Raw genomic sequence first — 19,095 nt, forward strand, 5'->3', positions numbered from 1 at the left:
GAGAGAAAGTGAGATTACGAGTCCTCTGGTTTGCAAGTTCAAATGTAACACTCATTTATCTTGTACGTATCATTACAATTAATCCTGCTCAACGAAGATATATACAGTCGTCCAATGTATTATGCGAGGTAGCTAGCAGACCAGGAACAAAGTCTTGATTAAGCGCCGGATCGTCAAGTTCCTTCTCAGTTCGATAAATATTCCATGTCTTGCTTTGATGAATGATTTTGATGTCTTTCTAGCTTCTTCCTAAGTTTCTTGTTTATTTAGGTATGCAACATGTTTCTGATGTAGAATGCATGTTAAGAAAACCCTACATAATTACACGTACTGAATCTCTCTAGAATTCGATCTCTTAATTCGATCTCTTAATTCTGACCCATCTTGAAGAACTTTTGTGTTAAACAGCGACAAGCGTGGCCCGTTGACCAACTGTACCGATATTGTCCCAACGTAGCCACCTCACAGGTGTTGGGTTTTAATCACAAAAGGCCTCGGTACAATTGGTTATTATTCACCCACTTATAAACTTTATTTTCTTTGTCACTTCTTAGATGGGATCTCTCCTCTCCAACACTTTGTTTCTAATTAATGAACCTTTTGTTTTTTGTTTGTGCCTTCAATTTTGCCAGGGTACGTACGTATCTAAAAACCTTACACTTAACATGGCTGAAGATCAGTTCCAAAATCAACTAGAAATGTCATCAATATCGCCTCTTGTCATTGTCAAGGCCGGCTCATCATCATCCTCAACCTTTCTGCAACCACCGGCGCCTACCGCGCCTCAAATATTACCAATCCGACTAGCTAATTAACTAAGGATAGTTATCTACTCTGGAAGGCTTTATTCATCCCCGTTTTGAAGGCCTATTGATATGTTGAACCTCGCTGAAGGAAGAGAGCTGTGTCCAACTCAATTCTTGTCTAGTTCTACTGTTGATGAAGGCGAGAAGGAAAGCCCTGCCTATACCAGTTGGATCAAGAGGGACCAAATGCTTCTGACTTGGATAAACACAAGTCTATCTCCGAGCATGTTCCGGCACACAATAGAATGCACGAGTGGACAAGCTCTGTGGCAGCACTTAGAAAATCTCTTGGCCAACGATAGAAAATCTCATGTACAAGAGCTCAAGACTCGCTTCCAAAACCTGGACATGCGCAGTTACCACCTTATCGTTTTATACCTCAGAGAAGCTCAATCTATACCTGATAGCTCAATCTATACCTCAGACATGCGCAGTTACCACCTTATGCTGAATTGGTTGCCTCCATCAGGATTCGACCTCACCCCATAGGCCATAACTCGACCAGAATTGCGCAACTTACTAGTAAGTCCTGAATCACGTATACGAGAAGAAAAATACGACGAAGGTCTACCATTATGCCTGGGTTACATTTTCTCAGTCTTGTTACTTTTCACAATCATTATTCTGGCTGTCCCAAGTGGCTAAACAAACATCATCCAGCTATACTCTATAACCAATTTTAATTTCTTTCATAGATATCATTTTTCGGATTGTTTGTTTCTGTTTCTATGCATTGCCAGTATTTACCAAAAATCCTCATCACAACATCTCCAGCGGTTAATGAAGCAAGCAGCTTTTTTGCATATCATTTATATTCAAATTAGCCCTCGTCAGATAAGCTTTTCTAAATCACAAAAAAAGGGGAAAAAATGGAGATGCGGGGTATCGATCCCCGTACCTCTCGCATGCTAAGCGAGCGCTCTACCATCTGAGCTACATCCCCGCTGTTGATGAACTTGTCTGATTTTTATAATTTGAACAAAACTTTCTGTGCCCTAATATGTAGAATAAAATGCATTGCATGATTTGAGTCCCGTGTCACTGAATCATCCACTCTGAAATCTGAATACCTCCCATTCTATGACCATTTGATATATGTTGAATTTCTCAACCTGATTGATCGGCGCTATTTATTTACTTCACAGTTGGTTTAAACCTCTTCACATATCGCTTCCCGTGACCCATATAATCCATCAATTTACACCTAAATATGAAAAGAAGAGCGTCTTCCTTCTCCAAGTGAATTCCTCATTTGCTTGCAATAGTTGCAAAGATCTGAAGATAGGGTTCCATTATATTCGACAAACAATTTCAACACATCTTTGTCGGTGAGATTCGTGTTTATATCGATATTAAATTCAAGAGCATCTGAATCCGAGTATTGCCCAACCCTAACAACTTGACATAATATCATCAATTTTTTGCACATAAATTTCTTTTTTAAATCAAATAAATTTCTTTTTCTTTCAATAATATCCTATATTAGTCCACCACCACATTCTCACCCTCTCCGCCTTCAACCCCATCACCACCGCCATCAGCCCCTAGCCACCGTTCGATCGGCTTACACTGAACCTTATGCCTCATCTTCCAATCCAGCGCTTGACACCCACGCGAGCAATAATTGACCGTACCGCACACCGAGCACCTCCGAAACTCGTGCGCCCTCGTCTCGGGCCTCCCGCACCCCACGTGCGAGCACATCCTGAGCGCCACGCCCTCCAATCGCCGACCCGACCCGAACCACTCCTTCATGAACCGGTTCGCCGGGTGGACCTCCGGCCCGGGAACGTTGCACCCGAAATCGCTCAGCAGCGGGCAGCTGACCAGCCCCGTCAGGCACGCGTAGAAGTGCTGGTACTGGTGGGACCGCCACGTGGCGGAGGTTATAACCGACGCGAGCTCCCGCGCGTTGGCCTGGACTAGGAAGCGCCGTCCCTCCGAGACGTTCTGACGGACGCCGTAGCCGTCCTGGAGGCAATGCCCGAGCTCGCGGAGCGCGTCGATGTGGCCGAGCCCGGCGGCGCGTGCGCAGAGGGCCATGCCGGCTCGTGGATCCTTCTCTTTCTTGTCGCCGCCGCTGCCGTTGAACTGAATCACGGCGAGCGAGTAGAGCGCACGCGTGTGGCACCGCATGGCGGCCTTGGCCATGAGCGAGGCGCCACTGCCTCGGTGTTGTAAGCAATAAAATCGGATCTGTATGAATAATTCGTTAGCGGGCCGCTGCCAGGAGAAATATCTCTTTTTATTTTTTTTTATGAATAATTCGTTAGCTAAATTACTGGAAAAATTGACTGACCATTCCGAGAGTGTAGCAAGCTTCGATGTTACCGGAGCTAACGCAGAGCTTGAGAAACCGGTGAGCCGAGTCGGACCAGTTCTTGGCTCTGATAGCAAAAGCTCCCGGTCCGGCTTTGGAAAGTACCAGAGAGTGAAGACCGAACCGGTTCAGTCTCTTACATCTAATTATACCCAAAAAAACAAGAAATCAAAAACTGTTCACTGAGAAAAGATTGATAGAATGAGAAGAAGCGTTGCTTACGTGATGAGGACGTTGATGAGATCGGAGGGAGACGACGCAGAGGAGCTGAGCTTGCAGAGGATGGAGACGACGAGATCGTCGGGCAAGTCGTCGAAGAAATCCGACTTGGCAGCGGTGGCGAAGGTGGCGGTTCTTCGAGAGGTTCTGAGCCTTTTCCTGTTCGTCATGGTTTCCTCATGACCTGGATTTCGAAGCAGTCAGTGCGGTGGTTCCGGTTTGTTTTCTTGGGTCGGGTTGGGCGTCTCGTTTTCTATAGAGTAGCGTCAGCTCTATTTTCACGTTGTTGTGTGCAGAAAAGGAGAGAGGTAAAAGACGGGAGTAGAATCGTGGGACGGGCTTATAAACAAGTAGCAGAGGACTCAGGAGAGGAGACCAGTGCGTGGACCCCTCATGATGAGAAAAATATAATTAAAGAAAAAGAAACGAAATCTTGAATAGGATATTAATTAATTACTTTTGTATTTGTTTTTTGGGTGGGGAATTAAATTGGGGGACGCTCTCGATCTTAGCGGTCAAACAATCTCCGTTGACCGATTTTTACGTGGAAGTGAAAACAAAATTTATCTGAGAAACAAGATGTAGGGCCGGTAGGGTTTTGAGTACGGTAATTTCCATGGCGTCTGTATCGAACTATACATGCATGACTTGTATGGTGATGCATAATGGGATGCGATGTCTATTCTATGTATTTAGTTTCCCTGACCTTGCGTCGAAATGTGCCGTAATTGGATTGAAATAATGTCTCGAACCATAATTCTAATGTATTTTGAGGGTTTATATCACATATGTATATAGTTTTTAGTGAACGCACGTCGTAAATTTTTAATTATGTGTGCAGAAAGTAGAGTGTTATTTACATTACGTATGACATTTTATTGTTAGTTTGGGATATAGAAAATTTTAATTTTTACTTTTATTCTATCTCACCGTTCAGGAACTACGTATTGAAAATAGGTAGGTAGTGTGTTGTAGCCTGTAGGTAATTTAAGGTGACAATAATCTTTAATTGAGGTTTTTTGTAACATAATTAACAAGTTTCATCATAAAAAAAACATTAGCAACAAATTTTGAAGAGCACATTGTCTTATATATGTGACTTGTGTGTGTCTACTTTTTGCTTCACCACAAAAACACGTACAAACACAAATTTTTTATTATAAATATTGATTTAAATTTCGGTGATATTCTTTGTTAATTATTATTCTATGTTCGTTATAAAAGTCAATTTAACTGTTGTTTAAATCCATTATCGATCCATTCCATCAATTAAAGAAACAAGGAGGAACCATTTCAACTTGAATTTTTGTTGCATGCTTGTTTGTTGGTTCACGGCTGAGTTGTATTTGATTTATTTGTATATCCGATCCATAAGTCATAAAAGATACATAAATTTCATGCATGAATATATTGGCTAAAATTTTCTTATCAATTATTATCCGTATGCCATGTATGTACATTATACTATTCGATCTGCCCGTCCCTACGTAGTACGTACGGCGTGATAATGGTGTAAAATAAATGGACATTGGTGATAATATGAGTTCATTACTATATTACGTACGATATACAAACTAAAAAAGTTAAAATCATATCCAAAAACATGCATGTCTACTCTCACTATGAATTTATGTTATGTCGTTTAGTCATTTTCTATATGATAATCATTTAAGCAAATGTTTAGAGATTAGAGAATATACTTAACTGATATTGGTCTTGCTTTTCTGGCAAATACATTGTAATATCAGCAGTGAAATTGCAAATGTTGCTACCGAATTGCAGAATGCGAAGCTAGCTAGCTTATCTAGTTAGCTTCCTAGATTTTGGTACGTAATTATATGTTGATTCGGATAAACAAGAAGAATTCGGATCAGTTAAAGACTAGTCGGCTAAGCCTCTAAGTAGCATGAAAAACATGGAACTTGACTAGTCTAATTAATCGTTTGGCTGCATCCATGAGTGGCGGAAAAGCCAAACATTTCTAGAGCCGTCGAGCCGTCGAGGTATGATGATTAGTTTTCACATGTTATCGGATTTGATCCCCTAATCCGTAAAACTGGATGAGACATTATCTTTGATCAATATAAACTCTTCATCATCACAAATTTGAAAATAAAATTAATTACTATACATATTTTTGGTTGTAGAAACGTGGAAGTTGGCACAGACGTAAACCATCGTGTAAGTACGTTTCATGAAAAGTATAATTTTGATCTGTCATTATACACTGTTTGGTGCCTCTCTGCATGCATGTAATTAACCCCTCCGTATTTTTTTATGTGTGTGTTCTAAAAACATATGATGATTAGCTATCATCAACTTTCTATTTTACCAACGGATGCATGCAATAGTGGTAATGGGCTGTTGTGGCTTAAGTAAAATCTCGAGTTCGAAATACTGTGGATGCAGCACCATACACTGGGAGAGTTAATCATTCGACGGATGCCGTCAAACACTCGGAATAAACAGCTTGTAAAAGAATACAACCCGGATATGCCAAATTTTTTTAAAAAAAAACTTTCTATTTTAATATGTATGTAATAATAACTGTGAAGAGACTAGCTTGTTCTATAAAGTAGGCTGTTTGAGTACGTACGTAGAGGCAACAGCGTACCGTCACCATCTAAACGGTGTAACTCGTATATCACAAAATTTATGTACCGGGCAACAACGTATCGTTACCTACGTAGAAGATATGTTGCTCAGGAGAATTTTTCGGACGGGCAACACAACAATGTTTAGGGTTTCTTCCTCGCCAACGGTTAAATGAACGTTTAGTTGAGATTCCAGGCCGGTATCTAAGAATTGTAGTAAGTATCCTAATTAGTTCCTACTAATTAAGAACACTACGTACGTGCTCCAACGGTAAATGGGTCATTTGCTTGTGGTTTCAACTTTCAACAGGGTTGGTGTTTGTGAGTCATGCACTTCAATTCCTCATTACAAACCCTTGCGCGCATGGTACAGTCCAAGTTGAGATCCAAGTTGAGAGAAAGAGATGGATTGAGTTTGCAAACCAAGTTATGTTAGATACTTACGTATATGAACTATAAAGAATACGTTCCGAAATATAATAACCATAATATATAATGAACTTGGATCCCCACTGCTATTATAAATTTGGAGATGGCAATGTCGATTTGGATAAAGCTTTGAAGATGTGGAGGAGTTGGTGGAACACAAATCTCTTGTTCTTTGTCCATTCCCTTAAAATAGTTTGGTAGAAAATGAGTGCTGCGTTGCAACATATCGCATTGCTTGATTTGCTGCCATATTGCCAAAAGTATATGCACCTTTCGAACAAAAACAAACCCATCTTCACTTTCTTATTTTTGGCATCACAAAAATTTAGAAATTGATCTAACTTGGATCTTAATCACAATCATAACCAAACCCAAGAAGTTAAAACATCGCAATCAAGCTTAAGAAATATTAATTATATGATGTAAAGCATTGGTAATGTGGTGAGATTAGAACCAAGAACATGCATGGCCAATTTGTAAAGGGGGGCGAAATTTTATCCACACACTTGGCTTAGTTAGTAGTACTGATTTGATCTTCGCCTATATTATGATGTGTAGCTATCAATTCAAGCTTTTAAGGTTTGCGATGACTATGCCTTGTATGTTTGATTATTATGGCAAGTTCGCAACGCTAGCTAAAGACTTGATAATAATTGTTATTAGCACAAGTAAGCAATGAGTACCCTATGCATCATTGCTACTCAACCCTCGAGTACTATGTCAGGTTCAGCTACCTATTTTGTTAGGCTAAGCTTCATCTATTAGTTGAAAGGTAGCTTAACTGGATAATATAGATCAAGTCAAAGCTCAGTCCAACTTGATTGGATCCACCCAGTTCTAGAATCTCGATCATTCCACTAGATATATATGAAGGGTTGGTCTTAATTTCTCTTTCATCTTTGGATATATATATATATATATATATATATATATATATATATATCTCACACACGAAACCGTTCATATGGGTAGATATTCGTAAATATGGGAATATGATACTAATCTATGAGATGAGGTCTGACGTACTTTATATCTGGACCCTTAAGAAAAATTCATGGTTTCGCCACTGGGTATTAGGTTAATCAGCAATATGGGTAATCCTATGACACAACAAATAGCTTTATGAATTAATTGTAACTCGTAAGTTTAATTAAAGCTAATCAAAATTTGGGGTGTCATATCGTACGTACATCATATATTTTCTCACTAAATTAACCAGAAAATGTCAGACGACAACAACTCTTATTCGATTCTAAATCCATGCGATGCAATTATACGTACGTGGGTTTGCGTTGCGTGCTGCATAAACTTGATGTATAATTATTTTTCATCTCATGTTAACTATGTTCTAAATATCCCGATATATGTTTGGTATCTTCGATATATTCTTGATATTAAAAAATTATATGATATCCTATATATTCTTTCAACTCATCAGTCAATGCTAATTTCATATTTAAAATCCGATATATCGGGTCAACCCGATTAAATATTTTTTATTTATTTCAAATAAAAATGTCATTATTTTACTTCTATTAGAAAATAAAAAATAACTAAATGTAAAATTGAGACATGATGTCCCTCAAATCAGTGAAATATTTCATCATTTTCGAACGCAAAAACTTCATATTCATATTCAAATTGATTTTGAACGTTGAAAACATCATCGTGCGAAACCTTCAACTTCATATTTAAAGTCAAACCATTGTCTATATGCGGCAAATCCAACAAATAATTATTTAGACACTTATTTTTATTGTATTATGTGAAACCATTTAAGTAATTTTTTTTTAAATTTAGTACTTGGTTGTAATAAAATCCATAAATTTAATTAAAAATAGCAAATATGATAACTCTTATATATATTTTTACCATTTAACTGATATGATTATGATAAGCGATATTTAGACAATTGTCTGCAACAAGTAATCCCATTCCAATTAATAAATTACTTCAGACCAGAAAAACAATTAGTAAATTACTTAATCAAGACCTGCCTCACTTAGTCTCTAACCAAACTCCTGCTGCTAATTACTGAGATCGATATATTATAAATACTGACACGAAAACAAACACACTACGTGCAAATATAATAGCTAGGGTTTATACCATACTCAACCTATGAAAGCCCCAGAACCATAATGACAATCCATGTTCTGAAAGCGACAGACATAAGTCTCTTTATCTTTAATTAATTATCTTAACTGTGACGGGGTTAATAAGCCATAATCACAAGCAGAGCTACATCAGCAAAGAGTTATTTTCACAGATTAACTTCTACTTAAGCTCGGGCATGGGTCGGTTATTTGCCCTAGTTTTATATTCCGGCCATGACAGTTAATTTGCTTAATCACTTTAGTCTTTTGGGGATAGATATCAGTAATTAAGCAAATGATGTGAAATGGATAGTCTTAGGTTTCGCTTATGGACCTCGCAACTTAGTATAGACTGAAAATGACAGATCGATGCATGATATATACAAAGTGCTTCTGCATATATATCTACAACTTTTCTGCATTATATGCTTATGACTTATTGAGGGGCATAATCACTGCACCCAAGTGCTCACACATGCATGCTTGCATCAGAAAACTTGAATAGAAGCAAAGGGGGAAAAAGACCCGTATGATGATCTTTAATTTTTAACCACAATTATTTGACAACTATGCTCAGTTTTGAAGGATTCCCATATCCGTCCAAGCAACTTTTAGGGTTTGGTACATTGCGCATTTGAAGTTCATACATGTGTGCGTTGTTTTGGAAACATATTTTTCGGCCACTCGATCTTTATATAACAAAATTGCCCATTTTAAACAAGTAAACAGTATATAGAGTTGATAAAAAGTGTAGCATTTACTTGAAGGCAAGGAAGAAGCATCACACGGAAAATGAGTAGGTGAAAGCTTTCAGTGGAAGTTAATTCCAAAACCCTAATTAGTTTTTTTTCTTTTCTTTTTACCAATAGCTAGAAGGTTCTCGACTCCTTATATTATCAACAAGATGGTTCTGATTTTTTTTTGAACTGGAGAACTTGCATTAAAACAAACCAAACAAAGGAGAATTACAAGTGAAATAAAAGACAAAGGCGTAGTATCTTGAGTAAGTACTTCCTGAAAGGAGAGATGAGGCATAAACTGAAGCCACTCAGTCGGATACTTTCTCCTGCGAGATAACATAGCCATGAAATCAGCAGCTTTGTTAGCTGATCTGCTGGTCCAACTCCAGCTAAACGAAGAGAGAGCAACTGTTGATGTCCGGATATGTTCTATCAGAGGCTGAACTGTCCAATCGATAGACTTAGTTGAATTTTTTAGGGCATTAACCAGATGGAGGGAATCACTTGGCAATGAAAGTGCCAAAATAACTCCCATTCTGATTCCCAATGCCTTTGCGATCATGGGAGAGGCTGCAACACAAAACCGAGAACGACCTGCCACCATAATTCCAGAACTTCAATAAGCTCTTCTTTTGTTTTGAAAGATACCATTTTCAGACAAGCCAATTAGTTTCATAACCAACGTACTGCTTGGCAACGGTGGGTACGTACACATGAAGCGTGCCACTTGGGGCTACCAATATAATCCTATCAATACCCTTAATTTTGAGAGTCTCAGTTCTAATTGCTATAGCGTTTATCTCTTTAATTTATTTTCTGTCTCAATCTTCCTAAAAAAATGTTATAATGTATTACATGTGATAGTCGAGTACGTATGAAACGGTATGATAGTAAGCATTAAATCTATACACACTCAAATGATCGAAGACGGATGTTATGCCTAAAGTCCAAAGAGAAATACAAAATTCCTCAAAAATCACGAACTTGGTTATTTTGATCGATCTCCACGTATGATTTTACATCACATCGATCAGTACGTTCATTTTGGTTTGCACCCACTCAATCACACTCCTCTTATTCATTTTCTATCCGGTGTACACTTTTTTTTAACTAAAGCATGTAGACATCCTGCAAGCGCTTTGTACAATATGCATGATGTGACAAGTACTATCCAAAATTGAAATGAAAGTCTAAGAACTCCCACCATTTTGAGTTCTAGCCCGTAAAGCAATCTACCAACTTGCGTTGATAATTGATTCCTTGTACAGTCAAATGACTCGGCCCATAGAAACATACTTCAACAGACAACTGTTATCAGTTTAATTACCAGTTAATTAAGTGGTTTTAGTGTCACTGATTGCTGTATATTCTACGATATAATCATTTCTCATTACATATTTCCAAAAAAAAAATCATTTCTCATTACATGCATGCATGCTGTGCAATTACGAATCTAAATCTGATTTGACAATTTGATCCTATTCTATATTCTATTTGACGAAAGAACATCAACTCATAAACCATCTTCGATCATCGGCTTATAACATACGTGTATTTGGTGAACATACGTATATGCTTAAAATTAAATACACATTTCTGGAAACTGAAAGGTGTGTGAAGGTGTACAAGATATTAGAAGTTAAGAACGTACAACTAACATGGAAACACATGGTTTGACAAAATGATGGCGGATCGAGGTGGATGGTGGGTGGCGTATCAAACTCTCTGAGTTTTGCCATGGACTTTCGGTAGCTGCAGGGGACCAAAGCTTTGGGGATGGATACATGTACACACAATAATAACAACGATCATGGAAGTCGCGGTTGTTTCTTTTAAGATCGAGTAGGGCTCCACTTTTCTTCATTAATCATGTTTTATTTGTCAAACACAGGCATGCATGGTGATATCGACAATGGGAATAAGATTGAGTAGGGTTCTTTCTTTGAAGCCAGGCCGGCCACTCATTGATGATGATCGACACTTCCAGAGTGTGTACGTCTGGAAATATGGAAACTACAAAACTAATATCAAATTAACTATGTGAATCGTAATGACGTAGTCGCTTTTGCTTTATTTTTTTATCGAAGAAAACTTCAAAGATAACTAAGTCAGATGGAAATATTTTTTTACCTTAGGCCGGGCTGATTACATTAGGCCGGACTGATTACATTAGGCCGGACTGATTACATTAGGCCGAGGCGACGGTGAAACAATAATAGAATATTTATGAGTGGAATTTATAATCATTAACATATACCTAGATAGTTTTCAGACTTTTCACTAACAAATGTATACATGAGTTTTTATCACTTGCGACATGTTTGAAGCTATAAATGTTAAATTTTAGTATTCAAAAAATCTTTGGGTTTTGTTTCAGCAAACCCCACATACTTGCTGATCGACCTAAAAAAAAAACCTCACATACTTGAACTCCTAATTGAGAAATGATGTACCAATGTTTGATGGTGATAGTCGATGAGGCGAACTGGCACTTGTTACGACTCTTTTTGTCTGCTTAACAAAGGAATAAGGACATCTCAGACCAATTAAACGAATTCAGTTGGTAGGATCTTATCTTCACCATGAATGATCCTACGGGCGAACATCAAAATGCCCTTGGTTATGCTCACTTATAAGTAAGGTTTTAAAAAGTGCTAGGCGGTATGCTGACGGAAAACTACTTCTTAGCGCCTAGACGGTTAGGCGGCACCTAGTCGGTTTTAAATTATTAAATATTTATTTATTTTTATACATATATTTAAACTATTTTAATGATTAAAAATATATAATGATGTTTAATATTAATTTTAAAAATACTTAAAATAGTCTAAATTCACATAACTTAAGTAGAAAGTCCATAAAAATATTTGAAGAAAAGATAAATAATGAAACAAATGCAATAATACTAAATCTCAATTTATTTCTCTCCAAATTATTTCCTAACTCATTCAGTATCGGACTCAAACTTAATATTCATATTTTTCTCCTCTTCTTTTGTTGATGAGATTCAGTTTTCAGAAAATAGACAAAGAGTGAGAGCTACGGTCTCTTTTAGTTTTTTTTTAATGTCAAATGATGATTGACCGACTATGACTGAATAGAGCTAATTAGACCGCTTATGACTGAATAGGGCCGCCTAGGACTGAATATGGCCGCCTAGGACTGAATAGGGCCGCCTAAGACCGCTCAGAACCGCCTAGGCGGCCGCCTAATTCACAAAACGCCACAGATAGCCGTCGAGGCAAAAAGCGTGGCGGTGGGTGACCTCCTAGCGCCTAGGCGCCGCCTAGACCGTTTTTTAGAACATTGCTTCTAAGTAATGTGATGGTAGACATTTGAACGGTTTAAATTATGAATGATGATGCCTTATATGAATAATGATGAAGGCAAATTTGTATGTGCCTGATTAATACTAATATACTAAGGGCCGGAACATATTACATAGACGATAAGAAAATAGTGTTGTTATTAACACACCCTATATCTCTATTAACACACCATTTTCTATTTTTTAATACTTTATTTGACTTCTATTTACCAGCTACCCAAACTACCATTTACTTGACTTTATTTTTTCTTTTTCTTTTCTTTTGAGTATCCTCAAATTCCAACCCTTGTTTTTATCATATATATATATATATATATATAAACTCTTGCTTTTATCGGCGACGAGTGTCGTCTCTCTCACTCTCACCATCATATTATTTTGATTCAAAATCCGAACTCCGACTTGGCCAAATATGAAGAATCAAGGTAAGCTTGACTTTCTTTTGCCCTAGCTCTCGCACTAAAAGTGGAATAGGTTTTTGCATGATAGCAAGATGATGCTTGATTTTGATTAAGAGTTGGGTAATAGAACAAATTGTGGTTTAGGGTTCATGTTCAATACGATTAATTACCTTTACTTCATGTTTGGTTTTAGATTAGTATTGCAAGTATTATGGTATCTTGATATACAATTACTGAATTTGGGATTAATAATCAATTCAACGAAACCCATAATTTTTCTCTCATTATATAGTGAACCGCAGTCATGGAAGAACAAGAATTAGAACCATCTTTGGAGAAAATTGTCCATCTGATTTGCAATGGAAACACCGAAGAAACACATATGTTAATTGATCATGGAAGCCCCTTCGAGTCCATCAAGCCTTTTGGTAAAATTCTACTATATTTGAATCCATTGCTCTTTGTTATCATGGTTATGACTAAATTGGTTGATTTTGAGATTATTGAAGCTAGTTTTGAATTCATTGTTTGTTGTGGACTAGTGACATTTAGTATGAAATAACTCAAAATTTAGATAGTTTTAAGTTTTAAACAACATTGGAGGCAAACTAAATATTTATGCTAGAGTCAGATTATGATAGTGACAAAAACTCCTTTAATTTCAAACTATCAAAGAGTAGCATAATTGGGATGGATAAACTGAGTTAAGGAATTATATATACAAGAGTGTCATTGATTTTGTAATTTGATAAATTATTGCGATGACTCTTTGTACTTAATGACCAATAGATGGTTATTGAATGTGAAGTATAATTTTCTTAGCTATAACTTATGTCAAGGCTATTTAATACTTGCATTCTATTTTTTTAGTTACATTACTTACTCTTTACTATAACTTTAGAGCATTATGGTTTTTTAGAAAAACTTCTGGAAATTAGCATACTACTAACAAGGATTATATATGACTGATTACTATTTTGTTATCTAGGAAGTCAAGTAGAGATAAGTGAAGTAAACATAATGCATTCTTTGTTGGAAGTAGAATTTGATAGTCGAGAAGATCTTCTTGCTGCCGTTCATAAAATTACACTCATGGAAGGGTACGTAACTGTTATAAAAAGATCAAAATCGGAAAAAGTGTGTTCATTGGGTGTGATAGAGGTGGTAAGTATCGAGACACTAGGATGGTACCACTAGAGAATAGAAAAAGGAAGACATCATCTCGCTCAATAGATTACTCTTTTGAAATTGTGGGGAGGAAAAAACCTGAAGGCTTTTGGAAGGTGGAAATAAAAAATCTGAAGGTTTTTGCGCGCATTCATGAGGAAGACCAAGTGCTTTTGATTTTTTTTGTGGACAACTGCGGATCAGTTCCTAGTGTGTTTTATGGTCGTTTTGGCCAACTAAAATAACTTTTGAATATGTGTAGGCTCTGATGGAAATGTAAACTCTCTATGTTATGTATGTAAAATGACATTCAATTGTGCAATCTCAAATGCTAATTTGTCTATCCGGAGAAAGTATTATAATATATTAAATTATGTGATATATATCCAGGTGAAGAAATTAATGTTGGGTGTGTAAATAAATTAATCCTTTACAACACCCTAAATTAATTATCATTAATAAATAATTTTGACTTCTAAAAGAAAGTTTAAAAAAATAAGAAGCGTTGGAATCTGGGAATGCTCAAAAGAAAAGAAAAATAAATGGTAATTTAGGTAACTGGTAAAAGAAACCAAATAAAGTATTAAAAAATAGAAGAGGGTGTCAATAGAGATATAAGTTGTGTCAGCGCCCTGAGAAAATATGAGAATGATTTATGTCGGACAATATCAGGCATGCTTTCGCTAATTACACCCAGTCCCAAAAGGAAACACAGACACCCAGAGTTTCCTAGTTGGGCCTTAATCCAGCCCAATATGTTTTGGACTTGAGGTTTGATTTACTCTTAAGAGTCCCTCAGAGCAGCTCTGGCAACAGTGAGAGAGAGAGAGCTTTATACCTTTCCTTTCCCAAACGTAACAAGGCAACGAATTTAAGAGCGGTTTCCATTATAATTACAGAATCAAAATCACAGTCTCTCTCTGCTCAGAAATCAAATTCAGCTTCGGAAAAGAAGAAGAGAGAGAATCGAAGCAATGGAGGTGGAGCTGAAGGAGATGCTCAACGACCTCGAATCGCTGAAGAGTTCGCTCACCGATCCTTCTCTTACTGCTCCAATCGACAAGGTATGAATCATTTCTGATTCAATTAGGGATCCGGTACCGAAATTGAGCTTTACTTTGGGATTTTCGTTTGCTTTGATCCGACTGCTTGATTTAGTCTTCATCCTAATTGTTCATCGTTAGATTCCATATGTTTCAGTAATATGTCTAATCATTTCTCGGTTTATGAATATGCATTTTAATATTCTACTGATTTTACTGTGCGAATGATTATACTCGCCTACTCTGTCAAATTATCAATGCAGACTTGATCTTAGTATATTTAGATTTTAGATTTGAGACTGTTCTTTTGTGTTGGTGCTTGTTGCTTGTGAAAAGTAAGGGAATGTCGATAGGATGATCAATTATGTGTTTGTTATGATGCTTTATTTATGATAAAGTTGAGTGAATGGTTACTAAGTAAGAGTAACAAGCTATGAATATCAGAAACTGATAAATTTACTGAAGTTTCTGGTGTAGAACTGACTTTTTTTTTTTGTTGCAAATGTAATTTGTAGCTACAACTGCGTGTAGAACGTCTTACCAGTCTTGCAAAAACTGGACCTGTTCGTCGATCTAAAGTTCAGTTATTTATTTCATGCGGTTATTCTATAGTCATTGTGTATTATATTTGTTTAGGTGATGCTTGTATTGTTGTATTGGACATTGATGCGTTTACATGTTATGGTGGCAGGATATGAGTGCTGAGGTGGTGGATAGCAATCCTTACAGCAGGCTTATGGCACTTCAGAGGATGGGCATAGTGAAAAACTATGAAAGAATACGGGAATTCTCAGTTGCCATAGTTGTATGTACTCATCTTTGCCATTGTTTCTTTTTTGTCAGTATAGAGTATTGACCAACACATAATTTGATCACATAACACATGTAATTTCTGAATGCAGTTTATTTAACTTATCGGTCACACTTTAGTTATTTGACTGGTGACCTGTAATCCTCTTGAAATTTTGCAGGGAGTAGGTGGTATAGGAAGCGTAGCAGCTGAGATGCTAACAAGATGTGGTATTGGTCGCCTTCTGTTGTACGATTACGACAAAGTAGAGCTAGCTAACATGAATAGGTTATTCTTTCGTCCAGAGCAGGTATTCATGCGTATTATGCTCATTTGTTATTCTTTCTTTTATGAAATTAATCTTTACTTCTCAATCTTTTTCTCCTTACCAGTATGGTCAACATAATATATGCTTCATAGGTTAGGTGCTTCTGCTTTTAGATTGTAACAAATCCCTCTGGCTGCTTTTGTGTTGCATTTTAGTTATGTACACTGATGCATAGTTTGTATTCTAAGAATATGATGGTTGTTAATTTTCATTGAATTGTCATATATTTTCCTTTTCAGAGTGGTATGACAAAAACAGATGCTGCAGTACAGACCCTTTCGGACATAAATCCTGATGTTGTGCTTGAGGTTAGCATTTCTCAGGATCGTTTTTACCTATCTATACAGAACTTCATAACTGTTAAAAGGCATTCCATTTTTTCCTTCTAGTAGGGCGTCGATATTTACTTTATTTTTTAAACATGATAATAGCTATGGATCTTTGAAATTTTGATGCTTCAGTTATACTACTATGCATAATATTTATGTTCTTTCCAATCTTATCAATTCACTTCATGTGTAGAGCTATACACTGAACATCACAACAGTGCAAGGTTTTGAAATCTTTACGTCCAGTTTGAAAGATAAATCGTTTCGCCCAAGTAAAGAAGGCAGTGGAGTAGACCTTGTGTTAAGCTGTGTTGATAATTACGAAGCTCGAATGGCTGTTAATCAGGCTTGCAATGAGTTGAATCAGACATGGATGGAGTCTGGTAAGCAAACTGGTTTCTATATTTTTAATTTTGAAATACCATGAGCGTAAGATCTAAAGTAAAGGATCTAGTCCTGAATCCGAATCTTAGTTGTGAGATCAGATATAAACGGCTGTAATGGAGTGGTGAGAAGTGAGAACTGTGAGCTGCATATCAGTCATACATACTTATGATGTATATATGGTCTAACATGCTCTCACACCTTTGATGAAATACAAACACAAATGCTATATTTTCAATACCATTTTTGTTGTAGCTTACTAATGGCCTGGTGCACTTTACAATGAGAATTGACATAAAGAACATAATGGCAGGTGTCTCTGAGGATGCTGTTTCTGGTCATATTCAGTTGCTTATACCTGGTGAAACAGCTTGTTTTGCATGTGCCCCACCTTTGGTATGTTTCTTTGCATTTTTTTTTGTTGCGTTGTTTGAATTTTGATGATGTTGGGGGGTTCTGAATATATGAATGAGAAAGATGAAGAATTGAAAATCAGTCTTATTTGTATCATACATACATCTCTTTCTCAGGTTGTAGCATCTGGAATTGATGAACGCACACTTAAGCGGGAAGGAGTTTGTGCTGCATCTTTACCTACCACTATGGTAAATAAATATCTCCTCCATTCTTAGTGTTTGCATTTGGGGTTTTATTCAAATGTGCGCTGGTATTGGGGTAACCACTCAATCTTGCTGATGGTTCTTATTAATGAAAAGAAAAAGAAATCCTGACTTTCAGTTTGGCTGAGGAATGAGCCTGACTTATGCAGGACGTGCAATACTATCTTGTTATTATTGTGACAATGGATTTCAATTGATATTATAGGGAGTTGTTGCTGGGCTACTAGTTCAAAATACACTCAAATACTTGCTGAGCTTTGGAAATGTCTCCCCATACTTGGTAAGTTGTATGTTAAACCTACCTACATATCTCTGTCTCTCTCTCTCTAGCCAAGATTTAATTCTTTCTCTTCCATGTCTGATGCAGGGATATAATTCTCTTAAAGACTTCTTCCCCACTATGGAAATGAGGCCAAATCCTCAGTGCTCAAATTTTGCTTGTATGGAACGTCAGGTAAGAAACTCAGATGCAGCCTTGGTGTACCCAATTGTGGAACTGGTGATTACGTTTTACATTATCTGATTCAGTTACTGATGCTATATATAATATAAACCATGCAGAAAGAATACTTGCTCGCCAAGCCGGCGAGGGATGCTGCAAGTAAAGCAAAGATGGAAGCCGAAGCATCATCATCTGTAATAGAAGCTCCACTCCATCTCGATAACGAATGGGAAATAAGGTGCTTTTACTAATAATCACACTAGTGCTTTGGTGTTAATTATATAGATAAAAATCGGTACATTTGGCATACTATCTTACACTAAAGACAGCACAATTGTGAGGAAGAGCTATATGAGATGAAAGCTACTCATGGATATCATGCTGTGTATTTATAGAATAAATTGTTAACGGCATCTTGTGTTGTATTTCAGCGTTGTTGATGATACAGAGCCAGATAGAATAGAGGCCAAAAGTTCAGGTAATTCATCCTTCGCTTTTCAACTTCTTACAAGAAGAAAGATTTCACCAATTGTTCAATATTTCCCCTGGCTCAAATGGTTCATTGGTACGAAACATGACTTCTTTGGAAGGATATTCTCCTTCAGAAAGTTAACATTTTTTGGATAACAAAGTAATCAAAGTTTTGATCTGCTCTTTCGGGAACCAATCAGTTACATTGTTTGTCGCCTCTTTTCTTCTGTTAATGGTCTTTTGGCATATTGTCTTCAGATACTCTTCCAGAAGGTCTTGTTAGGGAGCTTCCCACTGCTGATGACTTCCAAAAACCAGCTGCTGAAGCCACAGATTCTGCTTTTGATGACCTAGAAGAACTTCGGAAACAACTCGACGCCCTAAATTCTTAATACATCACACATGTCACCTTTGTTGATGTAACCTATTGTAGCTTTCATTGTTTGTAGTCACCACCCTGAAGAGGGTGCAAATGAGGTAGATAATACCTAATTTCCATAGTTCGAAAAGTCTGTTTCCAACTGTTACATTCCCTGGGATCTTTACCATTTTCAAACACATACAACTTACAGACTTTACAGTCGAAAG

At 37.0% G+C, this 19,095-nt stretch overlaps 2 protein-coding genes and 1 non-coding gene across 3 annotated transcripts; 1 reads left to right on the plus strand and 2 right to left on the minus strand.

Moving 5' to 3' along the window:
* Positions 1–1,676: 1,676 nt before the first annotated feature.
* On the minus strand, positions 1,677–1,749 carry TRNAA-AGC (transfer RNA alanine (anticodon AGC)). Its single transcript has one exon. It is a non-coding gene; the product is annotated as a tRNA-Ala (tRNA).
* Positions 1,750–2,205: 456 nt separating this feature from the next.
* LOC126793145 (F-box protein At1g67340-like) lies at positions 2,206–3,628 on the minus strand. The gene is made up of 3 exons (XM_050519587.1): positions 3,349–3,628; positions 3,106–3,268; positions 2,206–3,002 (listed from the first exon to the last, which is right to left on the minus strand). Exons 1-3 carry the CDS (start codon positions 3,513–3,515, stop codon positions 2,289–2,291), a joined length of 1,044 nt encoding a protein of 347 aa, XP_050375544.1. The 5' UTR covers positions 3,516–3,628; the 3' UTR covers positions 2,206–2,288.
* Positions 3,629–14,962: 11,334 nt separating this feature from the next.
* Positions 14,963–19,036, plus strand: LOC126793140 (ubiquitin-like modifier-activating enzyme 5). The gene is made up of 13 exons (XM_050519583.1): positions 14,963–15,164; positions 15,659–15,724; positions 15,832–15,948; positions 16,115–16,243; positions 16,501–16,569; positions 16,784–16,973; positions 17,288–17,370; positions 17,505–17,579; positions 17,800–17,874; positions 17,962–18,048; positions 18,156–18,274; positions 18,468–18,514; positions 18,766–19,036. Exons 1-13 carry the CDS (start codon positions 15,075–15,077, stop codon positions 18,897–18,899), a joined length of 1,281 nt encoding a protein of 426 aa, XP_050375540.1. The 5' UTR covers positions 14,963–15,074; the 3' UTR covers positions 18,900–19,036.
* Positions 19,037–19,095: the final 59 nt, after the last annotated feature.

Source organism: Argentina anserina, chromosome 5, assembly GCF_933775445.1.
Source record: "Argentina anserina chromosome 5, drPotAnse1.1, whole genome shotgun sequence".
Taxonomy (NCBI): domain Eukaryota; kingdom Viridiplantae; phylum Streptophyta; class Magnoliopsida; order Rosales; family Rosaceae; genus Argentina; species Argentina anserina.